At 45.9% G+C, this 27,786-nt stretch overlaps 1 protein-coding gene across 1 annotated transcript; it reads right to left on the reverse strand.

Moving 5' to 3' along the window:
- Positions 1-10,162: 10,162 nt before the first annotated feature.
- On the reverse strand, positions 10,163-26,429 carry LOC149983198 (uncharacterized). The gene is made up of 4 exons (XM_090236587.1): positions 26,166-26,429; positions 17,806-18,099; positions 16,147-16,326; positions 10,163-10,470 (listed from the first exon to the last, which is right to left on the reverse strand). Exons 1-4 carry the CDS (start codon positions 26,340-26,342, stop codon positions 10,297-10,299), a joined length of 825 nt encoding a protein of 274 aa, XP_090092713.1. The 5' UTR covers positions 26,343-26,429; the 3' UTR covers positions 10,163-10,296.
- Positions 26,430-27,786: the final 1,357 nt, after the last annotated feature.

The following is a 27,786-nucleotide window of genomic DNA, read 5'->3' on the forward strand; positions in this document are numbered from 1 at the left end:
GGTGTAGTAGGTCAGGGCGTGACTAGGGGGTATTCTAGTTTATAATTTCTATGTTGTGTTCTAGTTTATATTTTCTATGTTGGTGTTTTGTATGATTCCCAATTAGAGGCAGCTGGTAATCATTGTCTCCAATTGGGGATCATATTTAAGTAGATATTTCTCCCACCTGTGTTTGTGGGATATTGTTTTGTGTTTGTGCCTGTGCACCACGTACACACGTTTAGTTGTTCGTTTATTGATTTATTGTTTATTCTTTAAGTTTCTCTTTACAATAAATATGTGGAACTCAACATCCGCTGCGCCTTGGTCCTGTTCTTACGACAACTGTGACAGCATGGGACTAGACCCGTAAAACAAGGGCACAATAACATGCAGCATGGAAGCCGATACAACAGCACAGGTACTCACAGGACCAACGGACATTATAACAACAACCGACAAGGACAATGGGGAACATATATGTGCCCTCTGTTCCCCATTGTCCTTGTCGGTTGTTGTTATAATGTCCGTTGGTCCTGTGAGTACCTGTGCTGTTGTATCGGCTTCCACGCTGCGTGTTATTGTGCCCTTGTTTTACGGGTCTCGTCCCGAGTATTTTTTAGAGGTTTACACCTCACTATTTTGTTTGGGTGGGGAAAATATTACGTATTCTGGCGCCTGTCTCCAATCATTATACAATGTGACATATAGATTACATTTGATTACTGCTACTGTGCTATTTGGGTTGCTAAATAAATTTGTCCCACCGTTCTTGATTTCTTGCCTTTTTCCCCCTATACATTTGAATTGTTTGACATTTTGCTGCATTGTTAGGAGCTAGTAACACAAGCATTTTGCTGCACCCGCTATTACACCTGCTAAACTGTGTATAAGACCAATAAACTCTCATGTGATTTTCTAACCAACAGACATACAGGATGACTAGACCAGCTGTTATATCAACACCAGACTGCCAGGCTGAGAAATCAATCAGAGCAGAGAGCAGCAGTTAAAACATGGCTGCTTCAGGTCTTATTGTGCTAACAGTTATTTCTCCTGGGGTACCAGCCTCCTCATGACCAGCTGGACCACCTGAAGCTACCGTGTGTGTGTGTGTGTGTGTGTGTGTGTGTGTGTGTGTGTGTGTGTGTGTGTGTGTGTGTGTGTGTGTGTGTGTGTGTGTGTGTGTGTGTGTGTGTGTGTGCGAGTATGTGTGCGAGTATGTGTGCGAGTATGTGTGAGTCTGTGTGTTCCAGTCTAAAACACAATCAGCATTACCATAAAGCCAGAGAGCCTGCAGGAGAGCAGGTGTTTTCTACAGGTTGTCCTCCCCCATACTGCAGGAGACCAGGTGTTTTCTACAGGTTGTCCTCCACCATACTGCAGGAGACCAGGTGTTTTCTACAGGTTGTCCTCCCCCATACTGCAGGAGACCAGGTGTTTTCTACAGGTTGTCCTCCACCATACTGCAGGAGACCAGGTGTTTTCTACAGGTTGTCCTCCACCATACTGCAGGAGACCAGGTGTTTTCTACAGGTTGTCCTCCCCCATACTGTAGGAGACCAGGTGTTTTCTACAGGTTGTCCTCCCCCATACTGCAGGAGACCAGGTGTTTTCTACAGGTTGTCCTCCACCATACTACAGGAGACCAGGTGTTTTCTACAGGTTGTCCTCCACCATACTGCAGGAGACCAGGTGTTTTCTACAGGTTGTCCTCCAACATACAGCAGGAGACCAGGTGTTTTCTACAGGTTGTCCTCCCCCATACTGCAGGAGACCAGGTGTTTTCTACAGGTTGTCCTCCACCATAGTTCAGGAACAGCCGAGCGAGCAGCTACAACATGGAGAGACTATGGACCATTAAAAACACTGTTCTTGTAAGGGCGTTCGTCTGTAGGAGGAAGAGAAGCGGACCAAAGCGCAGCGTGGTGGTTATTCATGTTTTAATAAATCGCTACACATGAACAAACTAACAAAAACAAGAAATGTGAAAACGCAAAACAGTCCTATCCTGTGACACCAAACACAGTGACAGGAACAATCACCCACAAACACACAGTGAAACCCAGGCTACCTAAGTATGGTTCTCAATCAGAGACAACTAATGACACCTGCCTCTGATTGAGAACCATACTAGGCCGAAAACATAGAAATGCCCCAAAACACAGAAAAACAAACATAGACTGCCCACCCAACTCACGCCCTGACCATACTAAATAAATACAAAACAACAGAAATAGAGGTCAGAACGTGACAGTACCCCCCCCCAAAGGTGCGGACTCCGGCCGCAAACCTTGACCTATAGGGGAGGGTCTGGGTGGGCGTCTGTCCGCGGTGGCGGCTCTGGCGCGGGACGCGGACCCCACTTCACCATTGTCTTAGTCCGCCTTATTGTCCGCCTCCCTGGCTTACTCACCATGACCACCCCTCTCAATGACCCCACTGGACAGAGGGGCTGCTCGGGACAGAGGGGCAGCTCGGGACAGAGGTGAAGCAGCTGCTCGGGACAGAGGGACAGCTGCTCGGGACAGAGGGGCGATAGCAGCTCGGGACAGAGGGGCGATAGCAGTTCGGGACAGAGGGGCGATAGCAGCTCGGGACAGAGGGGCGGCAGCTGCTCGGGACAGAGGGGCAGCTGCTCGGGACAGAGGGACAGCTGCTCGGGACAGAGGGACAGCTGCTCGGGACAGAGGGGCGGCAGCAGCTTGGGACAGAGGGGCGACAGCTGCTCTGGACAGAGGGGCAGCTGCTCGGGCGGCCCCTGGCTGACTGACGGCACTGGCGGCCCCTGGCTTACTGGCGGCACTGGCGGCCCCTGGCTTACTGGCGGCCCCTGGCCGACTGGCGGCCCCTGGCTTACTGGCGGCACTGGCGGCCCCTGGCTGACTGGCGGCACTGGCGGCCCCTGGCTGACTGGCGGCACTGGCGGCCCCTGGCTGACTGGCGGCACTGGCGGCCCCTGGCTGACTGGCGGCACTGGCGGCCCCTGGCTGACTGGCGGCACTGGCGGCCCCTGGCTGACTGGCGGCACTGGCGGCCCCTGGCTGACTGGCGGCACTGGCGGCCCCTGGCTGACTGGCGGCACTGGCGGCCCCTGGCTGACTGGCGGCACTGGCGGCCCCTGGCTGACGGGCGGCACTGGCGGCCCCTGGCTGACGGGCGGCACTGGCGGCCCCTGGCAGACGGGCGGCACTGGCGGCCCCTGGCAGACGGGCGGCACTGGCGGCTCCTGGCAGACGGGCGGCACTGGCGGCGCTGGGCAGACGGGCGGCACTGGCGGCGCTGGGCAGACGGGCGGCGTTGGCGGCGCTGGGCAGACGGGCGGCGTTGGCGGCGCTGGGCAGACGGGAGGCTCAGCTGGTGCTGGGCAGACGGGAAGCTCAGCTGGCGCTGGGCAGACGGGAAGCTCAGCTGGCGCTGGGCAGACGGGAAGCTCCGGCAACGCTGGAGAAAAGGAAGGCCCTGGTAGCGCCGGACAGGCGGGAGGCTCCGGCAGCGGCGCCGGACAGGCGGGAGGCTCCGGCAGCGCTGGAGAGGAGAGAGCCCCTGCAAGGATGGGCCGGAGAGACAGCCTGGTACGGGGAGCTGCCACCGGAGGGCTGGTGCGTGGAGGTGGTGACGGATAGACCGGGCCGTGCAGGCGCACTGGAGCTCTTGAGCACCGAGCCTGCCCAACCTTACCCGGTTGGATGGTCCCGGTCGCCCTGCCAGTGCGGCGAGGTGGAATAGCCCGCACTGGGCTATGCAGGCGAACCGGGGACACCGTGCGCAAGGCTGGTGCCATGTAAGCCGGCCCAAGGAGACGCACTGGAGACCAGATGCGTAGAGCCGGCTTCATGGCACTTGGCTCGATGCCCACTCTAGCCCGGCCGATACGCGGAGCTGGAATGTACCGCACCGGGCTGTGCACCCGCGCTGGGGACACCGTGCCCACAGCATAACACGGTGCCTGCCCGGTCTCTCTAGCCCCCCGGTAACCACAGGAAGTTGGCTCAGGTCTCCTACCTGGCGTAGCCATACTCCCTGTTAGCCCCCCCCCAAGAAATTTTTGGGGCTGACTCCCGGGCTTCCTTGCCAACCGTGTTCCCTCATATCGCCGGCTCCTCTCTCCGGCTGCCTCTGCTCTCCTCGCTGCCTCCACCTGTTCCCATGGAAGGCGATCCTTTCCCGCCAGGATCTCCTCCCATGTGTAGCAACCCTTGCCGTCCAACACATCATCCCAAGTCCATTCCTCCTTGTGCCGCTGTTGCCCGTTACCACGCCGCTTGGTCCTGTTGCGGTGGGTGATTCTGTAAGGGCGTTCGTCTGTAGGAGGAAGAGAAGCGGACCAAAGCGCAGCGTGGTGGTTATTCATGTTTTAATAAATCACTACACATGAACAAACTAACAAAAACAAGAAATGTGAAAACGCAAAACAGTCCTATCCTGTGACAACAAACACAGTGACAGGAACAATCACCCACAAACACACCGTGAAACCCAGGCTACCTAAGTATGGTTCTCAATCAGAGACAACTAATGACACCTGCCTCTGATTGAGAACCATACTAGGCCGAAAACATAGAAATGCCCCAAAACACAGAAAAACAAACATAGACTGCCCACCCAACTCACGCCCTGACCATACTAAATAAATACAAAACAACAGAAATAGAGGTCAGAACGTGACAGTTCTGTTCTGTTGAATCTCCTCTCCTTCTCCCCTCCTCAGAACTAGGAGGCAGTGTCATTATGTCTTCTTCATCTGTCACTGCATGACAGCCACAAGCAGATCCATGACACCAGGAACGATGTCACACAGTTAAGTGCGTGGTGACAGAATGACGAATAAGAGATCCTTAAGAGCTAGCCTCTTTAATGACACTTGGAATTTATTAGGATCCCCATTAGCCACCGCAAAAGCATCAGCTACTCTTCCTGGGTCCACATGAACATGAACAAATAGATAGTACAGAACATTATTAGCCAAGGACTGAAATATATACATTTTTTAAAATCACACAGTGTACATATCAGTACATACACACAATACTGTATATAGGTCTAATACTGTATATAGGTCTAATACAGTAAAGTGCAAATTACAATACAATATATATAAAATGGCTATGTCTCTTCCCAGTCCCTTTTGTGCATTAATGTGTTTTTAATGTGTTTTGTAAACTGGTTTAATGCTATCTTGAGTTACCTGGGGTGGCAGAGAGGTCCATGAAGTCATGGCTCTATTTAATACTGTGCGTTTCCTAGCCTCTGTTCTGGACCTGGGGACTGTGTCTTGTGTTGTACCGATGAGTGTCCGAACTGTGTGCCAACTGATTGAACAGACAGTTTGGCACCTTCAACACATCAATACCTTGCACAAAGACCAATAGTGAGGAAGTCAATCTCTCTTCAACTTTGAGCCAGGAGAGACTGACATGCATGTTACTGACACTTTCTCTCTGTGTACATCTACAGCTGAAGTATACACTTAGGTTGTAAGTCATTAAAACTTGTTTTTCACTACCACTCCACACATTTCTTGTTAACAAACTATAGTTTTGGCAAATACTTTGTGCATGACACAAGTAATTTTTCCAACAATTGTTTACACAATTGTTTAACTTAAAATTCACTGTATCACAATTCCAGTGGGTCAGAAGTTTACATACACTAAGTTGACTGTGCCTTTAAGCAGCTTGGAAAATTCCAGGAAATTATGTCATGGCTTTAGAAGCTTCTGATAGGCTAATTGACATAAATTGAGTCATTGGAGGTGTACCTGTGGATGTATTTCAAGGTCTACCTTCAAACTCAGTGCCTCTTTGCTTGACATCATGGGAAAATCAAAAGAAATCAGCCAAGACCTCAGGGGGGAAAACATTGTAGACCTCCACAAGTCTGGTTCATCCTTGGAAGAAAATTCCAAATGCCTGAAGGTACCACGTTCATCTGTACAAACAATAGTACACAAGTGTAAACACCATGGGACCACGCGACTGTCATACCGTTCAGGAAGGAGACGCGTTCTGTCTTCTAGAGAGGAATGTTCTTTGGTGTGAAAAGGGCAAATCAATCCCAGAACAACAGCAAAGGACCTTGTGAAGATGCAGGAGGAAACAGGTACAAAAGTATCTATATCCACAGTAAAACGCGTCCTATATCGACATAACCTGAAAGGCTGCTCAGCAAGGAAGAAGCCACTACTCCAAAACCACCATAAAAAAAGCCAGACTACGGTTTGCAACTGCACATGGGGACAAAGATCGTACTTTTTGTAGAAATGTCCTCTGGTCTGATTAAACAAAAATAGAACTGTTTGGCCATAATGACCATCGATATGTTTGGAGGAAAAAGGGGGAGGCTTGCAAGCCGAAGAACACCATCCCAACCGTGAAGCACGGGGGTGGCAGCATCATGTTGTGGGGGGTGCTTTGCTGCAGGAGGGACTGGTGCACTTCACAAAATAGATGGCATCTTGAGGAAGGAAAATTATGTGGATATATTGAAGCAACCTCTCAAGACATCAGTCAGGAAGTTAAAGCTTGGTTGCAAATGAGTCTTCCAAATGGACAATGACCCCAAGCATACTTCCAAATTTGTGGCAAAATGGCTTAAGGACAACAAATTCAAGGTATTGGAGTGGCCATCAAAAAGCCCAGACCTCAATCCCATAGAAAATGTGTTGGTAGAACTGAAAAAGTGTGTGTGAGCAAGGAGGCCTACACACCTGACTCAGTTACACCAGCTCTGTCAGGAGGAATGAGCCAAAATTCACCCAACTTATTGTGGGAAGCTTGTGGAAGGCTACCCAAAACGTTTGACCCAGGTTAAACAATTAAAGGCAATGCTATCAAATACTAATTGAGTGTATGTCTATATCTTCTGACTCACCGGGAATGTGATGAAAGAAATAAAAGCTGAAATAAATAATTATCTCTACTATTATTCTGACATTTCACATTATTGAAATAAAGTGGTGATCCTTACTGACCTGACAGGGAATTTTTACTATGATTAAATGTCAGAAATTGTAAAAACTGAGTTTAAATGTATTTGGCTAAGGTGTGTGTAAACTTCTGACTTCAACTGTAAGTGCGATATGTGCTGCTTTGTTCTGGACCAACTGCAATTTACCTGTGACCTGTCTGGTAGACTGAGATGTCAAGAAGGCAGAGCTTCCTGGCCTATCATGGACAGACCTCTTCCCCTTTTAGCAACCATTGAGTCTATATGTTTTGACCATGACAGCTTGCTATCTATGGTTACACCCAGCCGTTTCGTCTCCTCAACTTGCTTAATAGCCACATTATTCAATTTTAGATCTAAACGAGGTTTAGTGTTGAGAGAGTGATTTTCCCCGAAAATGTTGCTTTTAGTTTTTGAGATATTTATCACCAGCCTATTGCTAGTTACCCATTCTTAAACTGACTGGAGCTCTATGTTAAGTGTCTCAGTTATTTATTTTTTGTCACAATGTATTCCGCTACCAACCTCAGCAATTTACCATCCAGGTTGTCGGTACCAGGTGGTTTGTCCTTATTTATAGATAGCAAAAAGAAATTAACCTCTTCCACACACACTTCGTGAAACTCAAAACTACAGTCGTGGCCAAAAGTTTTGAGAATGACACAAATTTTAATTTCCACAAAGTTTGCTGCTTCAGTGTCTTTAGGTATTTTTTTTCAGATGTTACTATGGAATACTGAAGTATAATTACAAGCATTTCATAAGTGTCAAAGGCTTTTATTGACAATTACATGAAGTTGATGCAAAGAGTCCATATTTGCAGTGTTGAGCCTTCTTTTTCAAGACCTCTGCAATCCGCCCTGGTATGCAGTCAATTAACTTCTGGGCCACATCCTGACTGATGGCAGCCCATTCTTGCATAATCAATGCTTGGAGTCTTCTCCGGACAAGCTTTTTTCCGGATGCCCCAAACAATCGGAAAGGGGATTCATCAGAGAAAAGGACTTTACCCCAGTCCTCAGCAGTCCAATCCCTGTACCTTTTGCAGAATATCAGTCTGTCCTAATGTTTTTCCTGGAGAGAAGTGGCTTCTTTGCTGCCCTTCTTGACACCAGGCCATCCTCCAAAAGTCTTCGCCTCACTGTGCGTGCAGATGCACTCACACCTGCCTGCTGCCATTCCTGAGCAAGCTCTGTACTGGTGTTGCCCCGATCCCGCAGCTGAATAAACTTCAGGAGATGGTCCTGGCGCTTGCTGGACTTTCTTGGGCGCCCTGAAGCCTTCTTCACAACAATTGAACCGCTCTCCTTGAAGTTCTTGATGATCCAATAAATGGTTGATTTAGGTGCAATCTTACTGGCAGCAATATCCTTGCACAAAGCAATGATGATGGCACGTGTTTCCTTGCAGGTAACCATGTTTGACAGAGGAAGAACAATGATTCCAAGCACCACCCTCCTTTTGAAGCTTCCAGTCTGTTATTCGAACTCAATCAGCATGACAGAGTGATCTCCAGCCTTGTCCTCGTCAACCCTCACACCTGTGTTAACGAGAGAATCACTGACACGATGTCAGCTGGTCCTTTTGTGGCAGGGCTGAAATGCAGGGGAAATGTTTTTGGGGGGATTCAGTTCATTTGCATGGCAAAGAGGGACTTTGCAATTAATTGCAATTCATCTGATCACTCTTCATAGCATTCTGGAGTATATGCAAATTGCCATCATACAAACTGAGGCAGCAGACTTTGTGAAAATTAATATTTGTGTCAATCTCAAAACTTTTAGCCACGACTGCTTGACTTTCATTATTTGGTCAATTATGCATGAATATGAAGGATCAGCATTTGTTGTTTGTATGTCATACCTATGTTTGCTAATCTTGTCAACAAAAAGTTATTAAAGTGGTTGGAAATATCAAAGGGTTTCGTTATGAACATGATCCTCTTTTTGTCACCTCTCCTCTCGTCTTGTCTCCTCCTCTCCTCTTCTGTCCTGTCTTCTCCTCTCCTCTCCTCCCATCTCCTGTCTCCTCCTCTATAAACCAACAGTGATGAGTTAATTGCGACAGACCAGGAGCATTGTTGGATTCATCTAATGTTGCATCATACACCATGTTTGTTTGCTATGCCAAGCTACTGTCTGTAGGTTATAGGGTGTTTTTATTTATAGGGATTATTTAAGGTACTTTTAAAAGTCAGGCTCTTCCAAGACCCTCTGAGTCGGTCCAAGAGTGACTTAACTTCAGTCAGTCAGCCAAAAGTTTGAGCTCTTTAGCTCTCACAGTAAACATAGACTGCTGGCCTGGTGATGAAATGTTTTCACTGCCTGTCATGTGTGACTCCTGGACAAGAGCAGGGAGAGAGGCTCTGTCACATGTTTATACACGCACTCGCACTGACTCACACACACATTCCAGTGTGCACGTGTGCACAAGCGCACACACACACTCTGTCTGAGAGATGTTGTCACCAATGTGAAGTGGCCAGTGGACCAGTTTATGACAGCTACCATGTAAATCCCATTCGCCATTTGGCTCAAATATTTTGGTTTTCAAAGGTACAGTATGTCCCTATGTTGTGGCTATTAAAGAGGCAGTCTAGTTTGAGAGCTCATCTGAAGCTAGGAGTGTAAAGCTGAACCATCCATAAACACAGACAGAAACAGACTTCCAGTGGAAAAGCCTTTTACATGTCTCTGGCAAAGTTTCAGACAGTGAGAGAGGAGGGGTGGGAGGGAGAGAGAGAGGCAGAGAAGTGTGTGTGTGGGGGGAGGGCGGGGGCAACGAAGTAACATGTCTATTTCAGAGAAGAGGAATACAGGGAAAGACCAAATCCCAGTGGATGTGTGTTTGGCAGACTGGAAACAAGCTTTCAGGAGACCATGTTGGGAAACTCATCATCACGTCACCCCTCTGTTTCTCAGCCACCTTTTCCTCTATTTGTGTCTGTGAGTGCGTGTGTGTGTGTGTGTGGGGGGGGGGGTGGCACCCTCACTAGGTAGACCCATTTGAGGATTACCTAATGATTTACAGTTTGGCAGTACACATATCTGAGAAGGAAACATGGAGAGACTTTACCGCAGAGAGAGAGAGAGAGAGAGAGAGAGAGAGAGAGAGAGAGAGAGAGAGAGAGAGAGAGAGAGAGAGAGAGAGAGAGAGAGAGAGAGAGAGAGAGAGAGAGAGAGAGAGAGAGAGAGAGAGAGAGAGAGAGAGGTGTTTACTGTTATTTTTTACTGTTTATTTCACTTTTGTTTATTATCTATTTCACTTGCTTTGGCATGCCAATAAAGCCCTTTGAATTGAATTGAGAGAGAGAGTGTGCGAGAGGGAGAGTGTGAGTGAGTGAGGCTGTGTGTGTGTGTGTGCGTTGTATCAGTATGTCTGTTTCTGCGCTGGCTCTGGGGTTGGTCTCTTAGCAACCGTGTCAGGAGGTTGCAGGTGACGGAAGTGGCGTTTACGGCAGGGCACCATGTCTGTGATGTCATTCAGACTGTCGTCCAATGGGCTTCGGCTACGCAATGTCCCTGAGGAGAGAACGTGCAGGAGTCAGTACAGAGGTTAAATATATGAACTTAACCTTTGAGCTACTGAGTCACATAGAGTCAATACGGAGTCCAATTGTAAGATTGGTTTCAGACCAATCGTCTACAACAGAATGTTTGACTCTACTATAGAATATGTTAAAAACTTCCACTACATAGCTACATGTGTCTCAGCTTCTTAAACAGACTTGTTGTATGTTTCTCCTTTCCTTTCCTCTAACCCCCCCCCCCCCCCCCCTTCTCTGTCTCAGAGAGAACAGGTGTCTTCCTTCCTTAAACGGGTCAGCATGTTTGACTGATGGGAAGATAGGGAAACGTGCCCAAAGAGACAAGTGGAGGGAGGAATGGAGGGAGGAGGAGAGCGGGAAACAGGCACATGAATGGAGGATAGGAGAAGAGGAAGAGATGACACATCACCATCATCAAAATGGTTGCTTGCTTATGATTCCATTAAACCAATTACAGGTCATATTCCTGTTTTAGCAGTATTACTAATATACTGTAGTATGTCACATAGACTAGTAGAGTCCTATTCAGTGTGTAACAGCAACATGAGTCTCAAGGTCACTCAGGCTGGCGGTCTGTAAAAACACTGTGTTAAGGTAAATGACTTCATTCATCACATCAGGCAAGCAGGCAAGCAGCTGGTAGCCAGGCAGGCAGGTATATATACCATAACAAGCTAACAACTGCAGTGGGTGAGACATTGGGTATATGTGGTCAGTCTATGTGACACCTAGGTCATGATAAACCCTGTCACACACAGACACACAGTCGTGCACACACACACACACACACACACACACACACACACACACACACACACACACACACACACACACACACACTGTATTTCTCAAACTCTTAGTGAAAACAACCACTTTTCCCTATCCCCTCTGCCCTTCCTGGCAACACACCAACAAACTGACTCATTGTCGTAGCAACCAAAGCAACACAAGAACCTGTGAATAGTCATTGAATAGAGCACACCAGCTTGTAGTGCTAAAAGACGGAAATGAGTTACCTCTGGTTCGTTCAGCCATTCCTATGGGAAACATTAACGGAGAAAGAAAAGGGTTTGGGAATAATCACCAAAAATAAGGTCTGAGGTTAACACAGGCTTAGGAGATCTTATACGTTTGCTTCCATGAGATAATGTCATTCAGTTAACATGACCTTTATGAATAATGAAGCCTTTAAGTTCTTTATGTGCTTGTTTTATTATATACATTTGTCAAAATTCACAAAAAGTGACGTTAGCTGATGAAGATTATCTCATAGAACAAAACATATATTACCTCCTAACCATTCTTTTCTGCATTTATCCAAAACCCTACAAAAACACTATTTATTTTTTCCCATAGGCTTTGTCCAACGAATCATGGCAGAGTTAGTGCCTATAAAAAGACTACCACTATCCATTACCTACCTTCCAACCAAATGCCCATGATGCAACTCTAATCCACCACCTCAATAACAGCACACAGCTGGGAGAGACCAATAGGGATCATACCTACCATTACAAGCCTCAAATATAAGAAAAGTAAGTAAACCTTGTCTCAGTCAGAACGGCCAACATAACTGACTATACACCCCTACTACAGCACTTATCTACCATCTCAACCACAACACACTATACCAGCCAAATGTACTATACCCACTATACCAGCCTAGTGTGCAATACCCACTATACCAGCATAGTGTACTATACCCACTATACCAGCCTAGTGTAATATACCCACTATACCAGCCTAGTGTACTATACCCACTATACCCACTATACCAGCCTAGTGTACTATACCAGCCTAGTGTACTTTACCCACTATGCCAGCCAAATGTACTATACCCACTATACCAGCCTAGTGTGCAATACCCACTATACCAGCATAGTGTACTATACCCACTATACCAGCCTAGTGTAATATACCCACTATACCAGCCTAGTGTACTATACCCACTATACCAGCCTAGTGTAATATACCCACTATACCAGCCTAGTGTACTATACCAGCCTAGTGTACTTTACCCACTATACAAGCCTAGTGTACTATACCAGCCTAGTGTACTATACCCACTATACCAGCCTAGTGTACTATACCCACTATACCAGCCTAGTGTACAATACCCACTATACCAGCCTAGTGTACTATACCCACTATACCAGCCTAGTGTACTATACCCACTATACCAGCCAAGTGTACTATACCCACTATACCAGCCTAGTGTACAATACCCACTATACCAGCCCAGTGTACAATACCCACTATACCAGCCTAGTGTAATATACCCACTATACCAGCCTAGTGTACTATACCCACTATACCAGCCAAGTGTACTATACCCACTATACCAGCCTAGTGTACAATACCCACTATACCAGCCCAGTGTACAATGCCCACTATACCAGCCTAGTGTAATATACCCACTATACCAGCCTAGGGTACTATACCCACTATACCAGCCTAGTGTGCAATACCCACTATACCAGCCAAGTGTAATATACCCACTATACCAGCCTAGTGTACTATACCCACTATACCAGCCTCGTGTACTATACCCACTATACCAGCCAAGTGTAATATACCCACTATACCAGCCTAGCGTACTATACCCACTATACCAGCCTCATGTACTACACCCACTATACCAGCTTAGTGTACTATACCCACTATATCAGCCTAGTGTACTATACCAGCCTAGTGTACTATACCCACCATACCAGCCTCGTGTACTATACCCACTATACCAGCCCAATGTACTATACCCACTATACCAGCATAGTGTAATATACCCACTATACCAGCCTCGTGTACTATACCCACTATACCAGCCTAGTGTACTATACCAGCCTAGTGTACAATACCCACTGTACCAACCTAGTGTACTTCACCCACTATACCAGCCCCGTGTACTATACCCACTATACCAGCCTAGTGTACAATACCCACTATACCAGCCCAGTGTACAATACCCACTATACCAGCCAAGTGTACTATACCCACTATACCAGCCTAGTGTACAATACCCACTATACCAGTCTAGTGTAATGTAACCACTATACAAGCTTAGTGTACTATACCCACTATATCAGCCTAGTGTACTATACCAGCCTAGTGTACAATACCCACTATACCAGCCTAGTGTAATATACCCACTATACCAGCCTAGTGTAATATACCCACTATACCAGCCTCGTGTACTATACCCACTATACCAGCCTAGTGTACTATACCAGCCTAGTGTACAATACCCACTGTACCAACCTAGTGTACTTCACCCACTATACCAGCCCCGTGTACTATACCCACTATACCAGCCTAGTGTACAATACCCACTATACCAGCCCAGTGTACAATACCCACTATACCAGCCAAGTGTACTATACCCACTATACCAGCCTAGTGTACAATACCCACTATACCAGTCTAGTGTAATGTAACCACTATACAAGCTTAGTGTACTATACCCACTATATCAGCCTAGTGTACTATACCAGCCTAGTGTACAATACCCACTATACCAGCCTAGTGTAATATACCCACTATACCAGCCTAGTGTAATATACCCACTATACCAGCCTAGTGTACTATACCCACTATACCAGCCTCGTGTACTATACCCACTATACCAGCCAAGTGTAATATACCCACTATACCAGCCTAGTGTAATATACCCACTATACCAGCCAAGTGTACTATACCCACTATACCAGCCTAGTGTACAATTCCCACTATACCAGCCTAGTGTAATATACCCACTATACCAGCCTAGTGTACCATACCCACTATACCAGCCTAGTGTAATATACCCACTATACCAGCCTAGTGTACTATACACACTATACCAGCCTAGTGTAATATACCCACTATACCAGCCTAGTGTAATATACCCACTATACCAGCCTAGTGTAATATACCCACTATACCAGCCTAGTGTACTATACACACTATACCAGCCTAGTGTAATATACCCACTATACCAGCCTAGTGTAATATACCCACTATACCAGCCTAGTGTAATATACCCACTATACCAGCCTAGTGTACTATACACAATATACCAGCCTAGTGTACTATACCCACTATACCAGCCTAGTGTAATATATCCACTATACCAGCCTAGTGTAATATACCCACTATACCAGCCTAGTGTACCATACCCACTATACCAGCCTAGTGTAATATACCCACTATACCAGCCTAGTGTAATATACCCACTATACCAGCCTAGTGTACTATACACACTATACCAGCCTAGTGTAATATACCCACTATACCAGCCTAGTGTACTATACACACTATACCAGCCTAGTGTAATATACCCACTATACCAGCCTAGTGTAATATACCCACTATACCAGCCTAGTGTAATATACCCACTATACCAGCCTAGTGTAATACACCCACTATACCAGCCTAGTGTAATATACCCACTATACCAGCCTAGTGTACCATACACACTATACCAGCCTAGTGTAATATACCCACTATACCAGCCTAGTGTAATATACCCACTATACCAGCCTAGTGTACCATACACACTATACCAGCCTAGTTTACTATACCCACTATACCAGCCTAGTGTACAATACCCACTATACCAGCCTAGTGTAATATACCCACTATACCAGCCTAGTGTACCATACACACCATACCAGCCTAGTGTAATATACCCACTATACCAGCCTAGTGTAATATACCCACTATACCAGCCTAGTGTAATATACCCACTATACCAGCCTAGTGTACCATACACACTATACCAGCCTAGTGTAATATACCCACTATACCAGCCTAGTGTAATATACCCACTATACCAGCCTAGTGTACCATACACACTATACCAGCCTAGTTTACTATACACACTATACCAGCCTAGTTTACTATACCAGCCTAGTGTAATATACCCACTATACCAGCCTAGTGTACTATACCCACTATACCAGCCTAGTGTAATATACCCACTATACCAGCCTAGTGTACCATACACACTATACCAGCCTAGTTTACTATACACACTATACCAGCCTAGTGTAATATACCCACTATACCAGCCTAGTGTAATATACCCACTATACCAGCCTAGTGTACCATACACACTATACCAGCCTAGTTTACTATACACACTATACCAGCCTAGTTTACTATACCAGCCTAGTGTAATATACCCACTATACCAGCCTAGTGTACTAAACATCTCTAACTGTTTCCCCTCTATTACTTGAAGATAAGACCAGGCTGCTCTGTATAACAAATAACTTCCTTTCCTGTTTACAACTACTATGGTGATAATAAATGTGTGTGTGTATATATATATATACCCTGGGTAGGTGCTGTTGAGGCAGGCTGTGACTGCCTAGGGTAGGGGGGTCTTGTAATCAGTTTATATTGAACAGTATGGTTTTGGATAAATCACACCTTCCATACTAGCATGTGCAACCAGATTAACAACATCATGATATCACAAGGTGTTACCACATTCTATAGATGATGAATATATGACAGGAGACATATATTCAGAGGGGTGTGGACATCAAGCATTTCGCTACACTCGCATTAACATCTGCTAACCATGTGTATGTGACAAATAAAATTTGATTTGATTTGATTATATGAGCGGTTCCTCACGTGCAGACAAACCCCTATGGGGTAACGTTAGGTTAGGTCATAGATGGGGGATGTGTGTGTACTATGTACCTGGTCTCCTGCAGGTGTGTGGTGTTCTCCTGTAGACTGTGTATCTTGGCTTTCTTGTCATTCAACACCAGGAAAAAGCGAGAGTACAGCTCTGACTCTAGTCTCCTTACCACTGATGTACCACTGCAACCCCCGCCCCAACTTATCAGAGCCAGAACAGGAGAGCAGGGTTAGAGTTGGTTAGAGTTAGTTATCAGGAGATGGAAGAAAATGCAGCAACACTGTGACTGGGATATTTATATCCTTAGATAACCTTGTGATAACCTAAGGGGACATAATCGAATAGCCCAGCCCTGACACAGCCACTAGCCACCCCTTCCCTCTGAATACAGGCAGGGTTTGGGTCTGTTGCGTCTGGTATTGGTTGCCAAGGAACCTAGACAAGGTTTTTTTCCCCCCATCCGAAACCCAATCCCTCTATTTTCTATTGAGAATCAGAGAAACTACAGCAGTGAGATGATCAGAAACACATGGACTCACTCTACGTGATGGGAGCTGCACTCAACAATCACTTGGGAGGGATTCCCTCATACTTTGTGTGTGTGTGTGTATGTGTGTGTGTTTGATCTTTGTCTCTGTGTTGAGCTCTGTAGTCTGTGCGTCATTGAGGCCCCCTTTCAGCGCTCTTTTCCAGTCTCAGCAGCCACGCGCACACACACGGCACGCACGCATGTGACATCAGGCCCTAGACAATGTGACGTGCAGTGGCGGCCCCACCCTGTAGATTTATGGGGATAGGATAATGACCCCTAGAAAGAAGGGAAGTGAGCTGTGTGTGTGTGTGTGTTCTTACTCAGCATTGATGTTTTGTAGCTCATGTCTGAGTCTGTGGTTCAAATCAAATCAAACTTTATTTGTCACATGCGCCGAATACAACAAGTGTAGACTTTGATGTGAAATGCTTATTGTTGTGGGACTTTTATGAATAATGACTAAATTATGTATACATTTAACTTCGAACTATAACTAAACAGAATACTACTCTGTTACTGTATGAATGTATGAATCTTATTATAATCATAATACTGAATATAATGTGTGTAGTTTTAGTCAAGAATTTGAACAAGGACTTTCTGTTCCTTGTTAGAAATGAATGGAGCTCTCATCAGACCGGCTGGAATACTGTGTTCCTTACAGGACATTCTGTCCCCACCCAGGAGAGACCTTGGGCTTGTAGTAGATTGTTTAACAGGTGGCAGACAATGTGAGAAGAACTTGTGAACTATATCGCCATAGTATCTGAGAGGAGGAGGGACATTTATGACGAAATGTGAGGTATATAGACCAATGTACCGGAAATTATAGGGAGAACGTTCCCGTGAATAAACATTTAACTATTGTACTATTGTAGACTGGGCCTCTGTCTGTCTTCCTTTCTATCAGTATCCTACAAATCCTGATATAGCAGAATGAGTAGTTTAATTGAATTGGTTAATGAACACTAGAACTAAATTTTCCTAACACTTACTTACAAGCCCTTAACCAACAGTGCAGTTCAAGAAGAGTTAAGAATTTTTTTACCAAGTAGACTAAAATAAAAAGTAATAATAAAAAGTAACGCAATAATAATAACGAGGCTATTTACAGGGGTCAATGTAAATTGTCCTGTGGCGATTTTATTAATTGTTCAGCAGTCTTATGGCTTGGGGGTAGAAGCTGTTGAGGAGCCTTTTGGTCCTAGACTTGATGCTCCGGTACCGCTTGCCGTGCGGTAGCAGAGAAAACAGTCTATAACTTGGATTCTCCTCCTTTAGTGAGTGGTTGAAGTTCTGCAGTGGGGTTCCACGTTCTAGACCGTAAGTCAGTAACACTCTGACCTCCACTGGCTCTGGAACCTCACAAAACAACATAGAACCCAGGAGGGAGAGGGATGGGATAGACAGGGGCAAGATTGGGGAAGGGAAAGAGTTCATCTGTGCACCTGTAACACACATATACTAGTGCACACACCCACACACTCCCTCCCTCCCTGCCTCCCCCCCTCTTCTGTCTCCTTCCCCCTCTCTCTGGTATATTTACAGCAGGGTAATATGTGCCAGTCATGACTTAATCTCCTCTGAGTAACATTAGGTAAACATCAGCAGACTAAACATCAACCTAATAATACTAGACTGAATATTACCTATATTACTAACATTACACTGAATACTAGAGTTCTTCCTGACCATGTGACCTGACAAGGGAAACCTCAGGGCCCTAGTTAGGACTAACAGGCCTCAGTAAGGCTAGCTGGACCCTAACGAGTTGGACAGTTACTTAATTGGCCGGTAAAGACATGGGCAGTAAAACGATTGGTCAACAATGATTTGGCCCAGAACACTATTGGCCGGTATCATGATGTATCGCAACAAGTTGGCTACAAAATGTTGACTTGGGCAGAGCTTCCATAAGTTGTCATAGAAACGCTACTGTTTCAGACTCTCTCTCGATTTCCCTCTCTCTCGCTCTCTGTGACTCAGATTCAATTATTAACTACTGGAGAGAATTAGGAGCAATTTAGATAGCCTGTCGCTCCTACATCACTGTGGTGTCCTATATTAAACTGGATTACTCCTATAGGAGTCACAAACACTGCTGTAACCACTGCTGTTTCTGGGCGAAATTCACAGTGGAGTGTAGAGGTGGTGAGGTGACTGGTAACCAGATAACAGGATGATAGAAAGTAGAGAGAGGGAGAGGAGGTCAAGTCCAATGTTGTTGTTGTGAACACAGGTTTGTGTCCCGGGTTGATCATACAGGTACTCTCTTTACACTGGTCCATCTACTGGGGATGAAAACCATTAACCTCCAATGCCATAAACATACATACATTTACACACTCATAGCCCTGCTACACACACATAGCCCTGCCACACACACATTTACACTCACATAGCCCTGCCACACACACACTGTACACACACTTGCACACAGATAGCCCTGCCACACACACATTTACACACACATAGCCCTGCCACACACACACACACACACACACTGTACACACATTTACACACACATAGCCCTGCCCCACACACACTGTGCACACATTCACACACACATAGCCCTATCACACACACACTGTACACACACACACACATAGCCATGCCACACACATACACACACAGTCCTGGTGTAAATGGATCCACATGCTGGTTCTGGAGGTGGTTTTCAAAGCAGGCCTCAGAGAGAATAATCAGTCGGTTCAGGGGTAGTTTAGACCTGTGACACTACACACACACACACACACACACACACACACACACAAAGAGAGACCACACATCCTCACACACACAAAGCTCTTCTGAACACAAAAGAATGACTGGAGGAAAGACACATCAGAGGGGGACAGAAGGAGAAGACAGGAGAAAAGACGCATCAGAGGAAGACAGGAGAAGACAGGAGAAAAGACACATCAGAGGAAGACAGGAGGAGAAGACAGGAGAAAAGACACATCAGAGGAAGAGGAGGAGAAGACAGGAGAAAAGACACATCAGAGGAAGACAGGAGGAGAAGACAGGAGAAAAGACACATCAGAGGAAGACAGGAGGAGAAGACAGGAGAAAAGACACATCAGAGGAAGACACGAGGAGAAGACAGGAGAAAAGACACATCAGAGGAAGAGGAGGAGAAGACAGGAGAAAAGACACATCAGAGGAAGAGGAGAAGACAGGAGAAAAGACACATCAGAGGAAGAGGAGAAGACAGGAGAAAAGACACATCAGAGGAAGACAGGAGGAGAAGACAGGAGAAAAGACACATCAGAGGAAGACAGGAGGAGAAGACAGGAGAAAAGACACATCAGAGGAAGACAGGAGGAGAAGACAGGAGAAAAGACACATCAGAAGAAGACAGGAGGAGAAGACAGGAGAAAAGACACATCAGAGGAAGAGGAGGAGAAGACAGGAGAAAAGACACATCAGAGGAAGACACGAGGAGAAGACAGGAGAAAAGACACATCAGAGGAAGAGGAGGAGAAGACAGGAGAAAAGACACATCAGAGGAAGAGGAGGAGAAGACAGGAGAAAAGACACATCAGAGGAAGACAGGAGGAGAAGACAGGAGAAAAGACACATCAGAGGAAGAGGAGGAGAAGACAGGAGAAAAGACACATCAGAGGAAGAGGAGGAGAAGACAGGAGAAAAGACACATCAGAGGAAGACAGGAGGAGAAAAGACACATCAGAGGAAGACAGGAGGAGAAGACAGGAGAAAAGACACATCAGAGGAAGACAGGAGGAGAAGACAGGAGAAAAGACACATCAGAGGGACACGAGGAGAAGACAGGAGAAAAGACACATCAGAGGAAGAGGAGGAGAAGACAGGAGAAAAGACACATCAGAAGAAGACAGGAGGAGAAGACAGGAGAAAAGACACATCAGAGGAAGACAGGAGGAGAAAAGACACATCAGAGGAAGACAGGAGGAGAAGACAGGAGAAAAGACACATCAGAGGAAGACAGGAGGAGAAGACAGGAGAAAAGACACATCAGAGGGACACGAGGAGAAGACAGGAGAAAAGACACATCAGAGGAAGAGGAGGAGAAGACAGGAGAAAAGACATCAGAGGAAGACAGGAGAAGACAGGAGAAAAGACACATCAGAAGAAGACAGGAGGAGAAGACAGGAGAAAAGACACATCAGAGGAAGACAGGAGAAGACAGGAGAAAAGACACATCAGAAGAAGACAGGAGGAGAAGACAGGAGAAAAGACACATCAGAGGAAGAGGAGGAGAAGACAGGAGAAAAGACACATCAGAGGAAGACAGGAGAAGACAGGAGAAAAGACACATCAGAGGGACAGGAGGAGGAGACAGGAGAAAAGACACATCAGAGGGATGGGAGGAGAAGACAGGAGAAAAGACACATCAGAGGAAGACAGGAGGAGAAGACAGGAGAAAAGACACATCAGAGGAAGACAGGAGAAGACAGGATAAAAGACACATCAGAGGAAGACAGGAGGAGAAGACAGGAGAAAAGACACATCAGAGGAAGACATGAGGAGAAGACAGGAGAAAAGACACATCAGAGGAAGACAGGAGGAGAAGACAGGAGAAAAGACACAGAGGGACAGGTGGAGGAGACAGGAGAAAAGATACATCAGAAGAAGACAGGAGGAGAAGACAGGAGAAAAGACACATCAGAGGAAGACAGGAGGAGAAGACAGGAGAAAATGCACATCAGAGGAAGACAGGAGGAGAAGACAGGAGGAAAGACACATCAGAGGGACAGGAGGAGAAGACAGGAGAAAATACACATCAGAGGAAGACAGGAGGAGAAGACAGGAGAAAAGACACATCAGAGGAAGACAGGAGGAGAAGACAGGAGAAAAGACACATCAGAGGAAGACAGGAGAAGAAGACAGGAGAAAAGACACATCAGAGGGACACAAGGAGAAGACAGGAGAAAAGACACATCAGAGGAAGAGGAGGAGAAGACAGGAGAAAAGACACATCAGAGGAAGACAGGAGGAGAAGACAGGAGAAAAGACACATCAGAGGAAGACAGGAGGAGAAGACAGGAGAAAAGACACATCAGAAGAAGACAGGAGGAGAAGACAGGAGAAAAGACACATCAGAGGAAGACAGGAGAAGACAGGAGAAAAGACACATCAGAAGAAGACAGGAGGAGAAGACAGGAGAAAAGACACATCAGAGGAAGAGGAGGAGAAGACAGGAGAAAAGACACATCAGAGGAAGACAGGAGAAGACAGGAGAAAAGACACATCAGAGGGACAGGAGGAGGAGACAGGAGAAAAGACACATCAGAGGGATGGGAGGAGAAGACAGGAGAAAAGACACATCAGAGGAAGACAGGAGGAGAAGACAGGAGAAAAGACACATCAGAGGGACACAAGGAGAAGACAGGAGAAAAGACACATCAGAGGAAGAGGAGGAGAAGACAGGAGAAAAGACACATCAGAGGAAGACAGGAGGAGAAGACAGGAGAAAAGACACATCAGAGGAAGACAGGAGGAGAAGACAGGAGAAAAGACACATCAGAAGAAGACAGGAGGAGAAGACAGGAGAAAAGACACATCAGAGGAAGACAGGAGAAGACAGGAGAAAAGACACATCAGAAGAAGACAGGAGGAGAAGACAGGAGAAAAGACACATCAGAGGAAGAGGAGGAGAAGACAGGAGAAAAGACACATCAGAGGAAGACAGGAGAAGACAGGAGAAAAGACACATCAGAGGGACAGGAGGAGGAGACAGGAGAAAAGACACATCAGAGGGATGGGAGGAGAAGACAGGAGAAAAGACACATCAGAGGAAGACAGGAGGAGAAGACAGGAGAAAAGACACATCAGAGGAAGACACGAGGAGAAGACAGGAGAAAAGACACATCAGAGGGGGACAGGAGGAGAAGACAGGAGAAAAGACACATCAGAGGAAGACAGGAGGAGAAGACAGGAGAAAAGACACAGAGGGACAGGTGGAGGAGACAGGAGAAAAGATACATCAGAAGAAGACAGGAGGAGAAGACAGGAGAAAAGACACATCAGAGGAAGACAGGAGGAGAAGACAGGAGAAAAGGCACATCAGAGGAAGACAGGAGGAGAAGACAGGAGGAAAGACACATCAGAGGGACAGGAGGAGAAGACAGGAGAAAATACACATCAGAGGAAGACAGGAGGAGAAGACAGGAGAAAAGACACATCAGAGGAAGACAGGAGGAGAAGACAGGAGAAAAGATACATCAGAGGAAGACACGAGGAGAAGACAGGAGAAAAGACAGAGGGGACAGGAGGAGAAGAACAATATTCCATTATTCACATACTATAATAATGCTGGATTCGTACTTTTAAATGCCACATCAAATGTAAAGTTGCACAATATCAATGATCTGAGGGATCCCAATGACTAGGTGGTAAAAGACTGACATATATGACTGTTTCAAATGAAATCAAATCAAATTTTATTGGTCACATACACATGGTTAGCAGATATTACTGTGAGTGTAGCGAAATGCTTGTGCTTCTAGTTCCGACCGTGCAGTAACATCTAACTAGTAATCTAACAATTTCACAACAACTACCTTATACACACAAGTGTAAAGGAATTATTAAGAAAATGTACATATAAATATATGGATGAGCGATGGCATAGGCAAGATGCAGTAGATGGTATAGAGTACAGTATATATATATGAGATGAGTAATGTAGGGTATGTTAACATTGCATAAAGTGGCATTGTTTAAGTGACTAGTGATACATTTATTACATCCAATTATTAATTATTAAAAGTTGCTAGAGATTTGAGTCAGTAAGTTGTCAGCAGCCACTCAATGTTAGTGATGGCTGTTTAAGAGTCTGATGGCCTTGAGATAGAAGCTGTTTTTCAGTCTCTCGGTCCCAGCTTTGATGCACCTGTACTGACCTCGCCTTCTGGATGGTAGTGGGGTGAACAGGCAGTGGCTCAGGTGGTTGTTGTCCTTGATTATCTTTTTGGCCTTCCTGTGACATCGGGTGGTGTAGGTGTCCTGAAGGGCAGGTAGTTTGCCCCCGGTGATGCGATGTGCAGACCGCACCACCCACTGGAGAGCCTTACGGTTGTGGGCGGAGCAGTTGCCGTACCCAGGCAGGGATACAGCCCGACAGAATGCTCTCGATTGTGCATCTGGAAAGGTTTGTGACTGTGAAAGTCAAATTTCTTCAGCCTCCTGAGGTTGAAGAGGTGCTGTTGTGCCTTTTTCACCACGCTGTCTGTGTGGGTGGACCATTTCAGTTTGTCCATGATGTGTACACTGAGGAACTTAAAACTTTCCCCTGCTCGATGTGGATAGGGGGGTGCTCTCTCTGCTGTTTCCTGAAGTCCACGATCATCTCCTTTGTTTTGTTGACGTTGAGTGTGAGGTTATTTTCCTGACACCACACTCTGAGATCCCTCACCTCCTCCCTGTAGGCCGTCTCGTCGTTTTTGGCAATCAAGCCTAACACTGTAGTGTTGTCTGCAAACTTGATGATTGAGTTGGAGGCGTGCAGGGCCATGCAGTCATGGGTGAACAGGGACTACAGGAGAGGGCTGAGAACGTACCCTTGTGGGGCTCCAGTGTTGAGGATCAGCAGGGTGGAGATGTTGTTTCCTACCCTCACCTCCCGGGAGCGGCCCATCAGAAAGTCCAGGACCCAGTTGCACAGGGCGGGGTCGAGACCCAGGGCCTCCAGCTTAATGAAGAGTTTGGAGGGTACTATGGTGTTGAGTGCTGAGCTGTAATTGATTAACAGCATTCTTACATAGGTATTCCTCTTGTCCAGATGGGTTAGGGCAGTGTGCAGTGTGATTGCGTCGTCTGTGGACCTATTGGGGCGGTATGCAAATTGGAGTGGGTCTGAGTTGTCAGGTAGGATGGAGGTGATATGATCCTTGACTAGTCTCTCAAAGCACTTCATGATGACGGAAGTGAGTGCTACAGGGCGTTTATAGTCAAACGCATGTTGCTGTTATGATGATAAACTGATCACTGCTGGCACGATAATAGTGATAATCCACTCACAGCTATGTGGGAGCCGTCCTGGGGCTGATGCTCTGGGACAGTCATGTGCAGTAAAAACATGAAGATCACATTCCAATCTTTACATCAAGGCCTACCCAACAACCACCCAGATGTTTCTAACTCTCCAGTCCAGGCCAGCTCGGGGATTTGAACTTGCAACCTTCCGGTTACTAGTCCAACGCTCTAACCACTAGGCTACCCTGCCGCCCCACATTAGACATGGACCCTTTAATAGTAATGAGTCATATCTCTATGATGAATTAATTCATATTTATTATTAACTGTTGAGCAACAGAAAAATGTTAGGCGCTTTTTCCTCAGGGATGATACACCACAGTGTGTTCTGTGAATGGCCTTGTCCAAAACTCTCGTTTCTGAAACAGTCAATTCTATTCATTTCCATTTTCTACTGAAACACATGCACTAGGATTTCCATTCTATCATTACATTATTACTATGGCAACACAGCTCAAAGCAGATGTGTGTGTGTGTGTGTGCATGTGGTCGACCTCTGAGCACACTGACCGTCACTAAGCTGTTAGTTGGCTGTGTGTGTGTGTTTACCTCCATAGTGATAGTGCTGTATTCTACTTTACAACGTGATGAGGATCATTTTCCTGTCAAAGCACAGAGTGGGAGGAAGACATGAATATCATAGGATGACATCACAGAGCCTTATATTAGCACTCGAAAGCAACAACAAACACTCCTGAATGATCCATCAACTGTAGTACCAATACAACCCCGCTGTTGGTATGATTGCCTGACTGACTTGTGTGTTTTAATATAATGTGAAGCTGCAAGCCGAATTTCCCAAGGTTGTGATAATAACATAGCGGTATTGCATCACACCACTGGCCTTCAGGTATATGACACTCTTAACGCATGGCAACCTCCTAGAGCCTAGAGTTACTTCACCACATGAATGCCTTCCTGGGTTCAATGCCTTCCTGGGTTCAATGCCTTCCTGGGTTCAATGCCTTCCTGGGTGCTAGTTAGAGCTCAATAAGTGCTTGTTAGAGGGTCCTGAGAAAAAATGAGGATATGATATAAGATACGACATAAGGTTTTCGGCTACACAGTTTAGTCTCACGTCCATTAACGGCTCTTAAAGATAACATCATATAAAAACATCATAAGTGTTGATTCTCATGATGAAATCACATTAACCTGAAAATGTATTTGACAATGTACACAGATCCGATATCACATGACGAATGGCTATCTTGCTAAAATAAACAATTAAGGAGATATTTTGCCCAAATTACAAAATTACATTGGTTTCCTTACCTTATAAACAGTCTTTGGACAAGGTTTGACAGCAATCCATGCTTTGGTTTTATTTTCCCTGGCACTGTTTCCAAATGCTAATATTTTAGCATTTGTGACACAAATTGAATTCAAGTCATGGTTTCCGATATTAGCATTTTTAAGGATCATGTCCAAGGGTTAAGTTTTGGGAAGGGTTATAGTTCAGGAAAGTCGTTAAATGGCTTAACTTGTTGGGGCAGAAAACACAGCCTATGTTATGACTTGCCACATAACCCATGGAATAGGCCGGGGTTAGAGGTCAAGGTGAAGCTGTAGTCAGTAGAGGAGGTTCCAGTCCCACTCAGGGCCTGCTGGAGGTCTTGGATGTAACGTTCTGTCTGCACTTCCAACTCCTCTGCCTCCTCCCTCTCTGCATTCTCTGATACTACAGACATGAACAGAGCGTGGGAGATGGTTGTAAGGAAGGAAGGAAGGAAGGGAGATTCAGGTGATTATTTAAATAGGTGTGTGTGTGTGTTTGTTTACCCGCTCTAACACACACACCTGCAGAAAAACAACTGTCTGTAATTCTGTTTAAGTAACAAAGTATTGCGAAAAAAATCCACAGACATTATTTCATAATTTTCCTGGCAGGGAGGTAGCACAGGCTGCGTTAGACAACAGACAAACAGTAAAACGCTCTGCCTCACCTTGGACAAGCCAGCAAACCACACACAAATACCTTCTAGCCTACTACTTCCACTGTGCAGTTGTTTTTCATAAACACGTTTTATATAGCATTGCTGTATTTACTCAAAAAACCCTTAGCAGCTGCAGTATCAAAGACTGTACCGAACCCACAGGATGGGTGTGCTAGGGACCTGGATAGGGTTTGGGGGGCTTAAGGGGGTATCAAGGGGGCTAATTAGAGAGGGGTATTGAGGGGGTTTGGATCTGTAAACCATCAGGCAGTGACTGGCAGCCCCACTGGGTTTGTCATCCCAGCTTTAGAAACTGTAACTATGAGGGTGTTTGGATCTGTAAACCATCAGGCAGTGACTGGCAGCCCAACTGGGTTTGTCATCACAGCTTTAGAAACTGTAACTATGAGGGTGTTTGGATCTGTAAACCATCAGGCAGTGACTGGCAGCCCAACTGGGTTTGTCATCACAGCTTTACAAACTGTAACTATGAGGGGGTTTGGATCTGTAAACCATCAGGCAGTGACTGGCAGCCCCACTGGGTTTGTCATCCCAGCTTTAGAAACTGTAACTATGAGGGTGTTTGGATCTGTAAACCATCAGGCAGTGACTGGCAGCCCCACTGGGTTTGTCATCACAGCTTCAGAAACTGTAACTATGAGGGGGTTTGGATCTGTAAACCATCAGGCAGTGACTGGCAGCCCCACTGGGTTTGTCATCACAGATTTAGAAACTGTAACTATGAGGGGGTTTGGATCTGTAAAGCATCAGGCAGTGACTGGCAGCCCAACTGGGTTTGTCATCACAGCTTTAGAAACTGTAACTATGAGGGTGTTTGGATCTGTAAAGCATCAGGCAGTGACTGGCAGCCCCACTGGGTTTGTCATCACAGCTTTACAAACTGTAACTATGAGGGGGTTTGGATCTGTAAAGCATCAGGCAGTGACTGGCAGCCCAACTGGGTTTGTCATCACAGCTTCAGAAACTGTAACTATGAGGGGGTTTGGATCTGTAAAGCATCAGGCAGTGACTGGCAGCCCAACTGGGTTTGTCATCACAGCTTCAGAAACTGTAACTATGAGGGGGTTTGGATCTGTAAACCATCAGGCAGTGACTGGCAGCCCAACTGGGTTTGTCATCACAGCTTTAGAAACTGTAACTATGAGGGTGTTTGGATCTGTAAAGCATCAGGCAGTGA

This window comes from Oncorhynchus mykiss, chromosome 5, assembly GCF_057628025.1.
Source record: "Oncorhynchus mykiss isolate SJ-2025 chromosome 5, ASM5762802v1, whole genome shotgun sequence".
Lineage (NCBI taxonomy): Eukaryota > Metazoa > Chordata > Actinopteri > Salmoniformes > Salmonidae > Oncorhynchus > Oncorhynchus mykiss.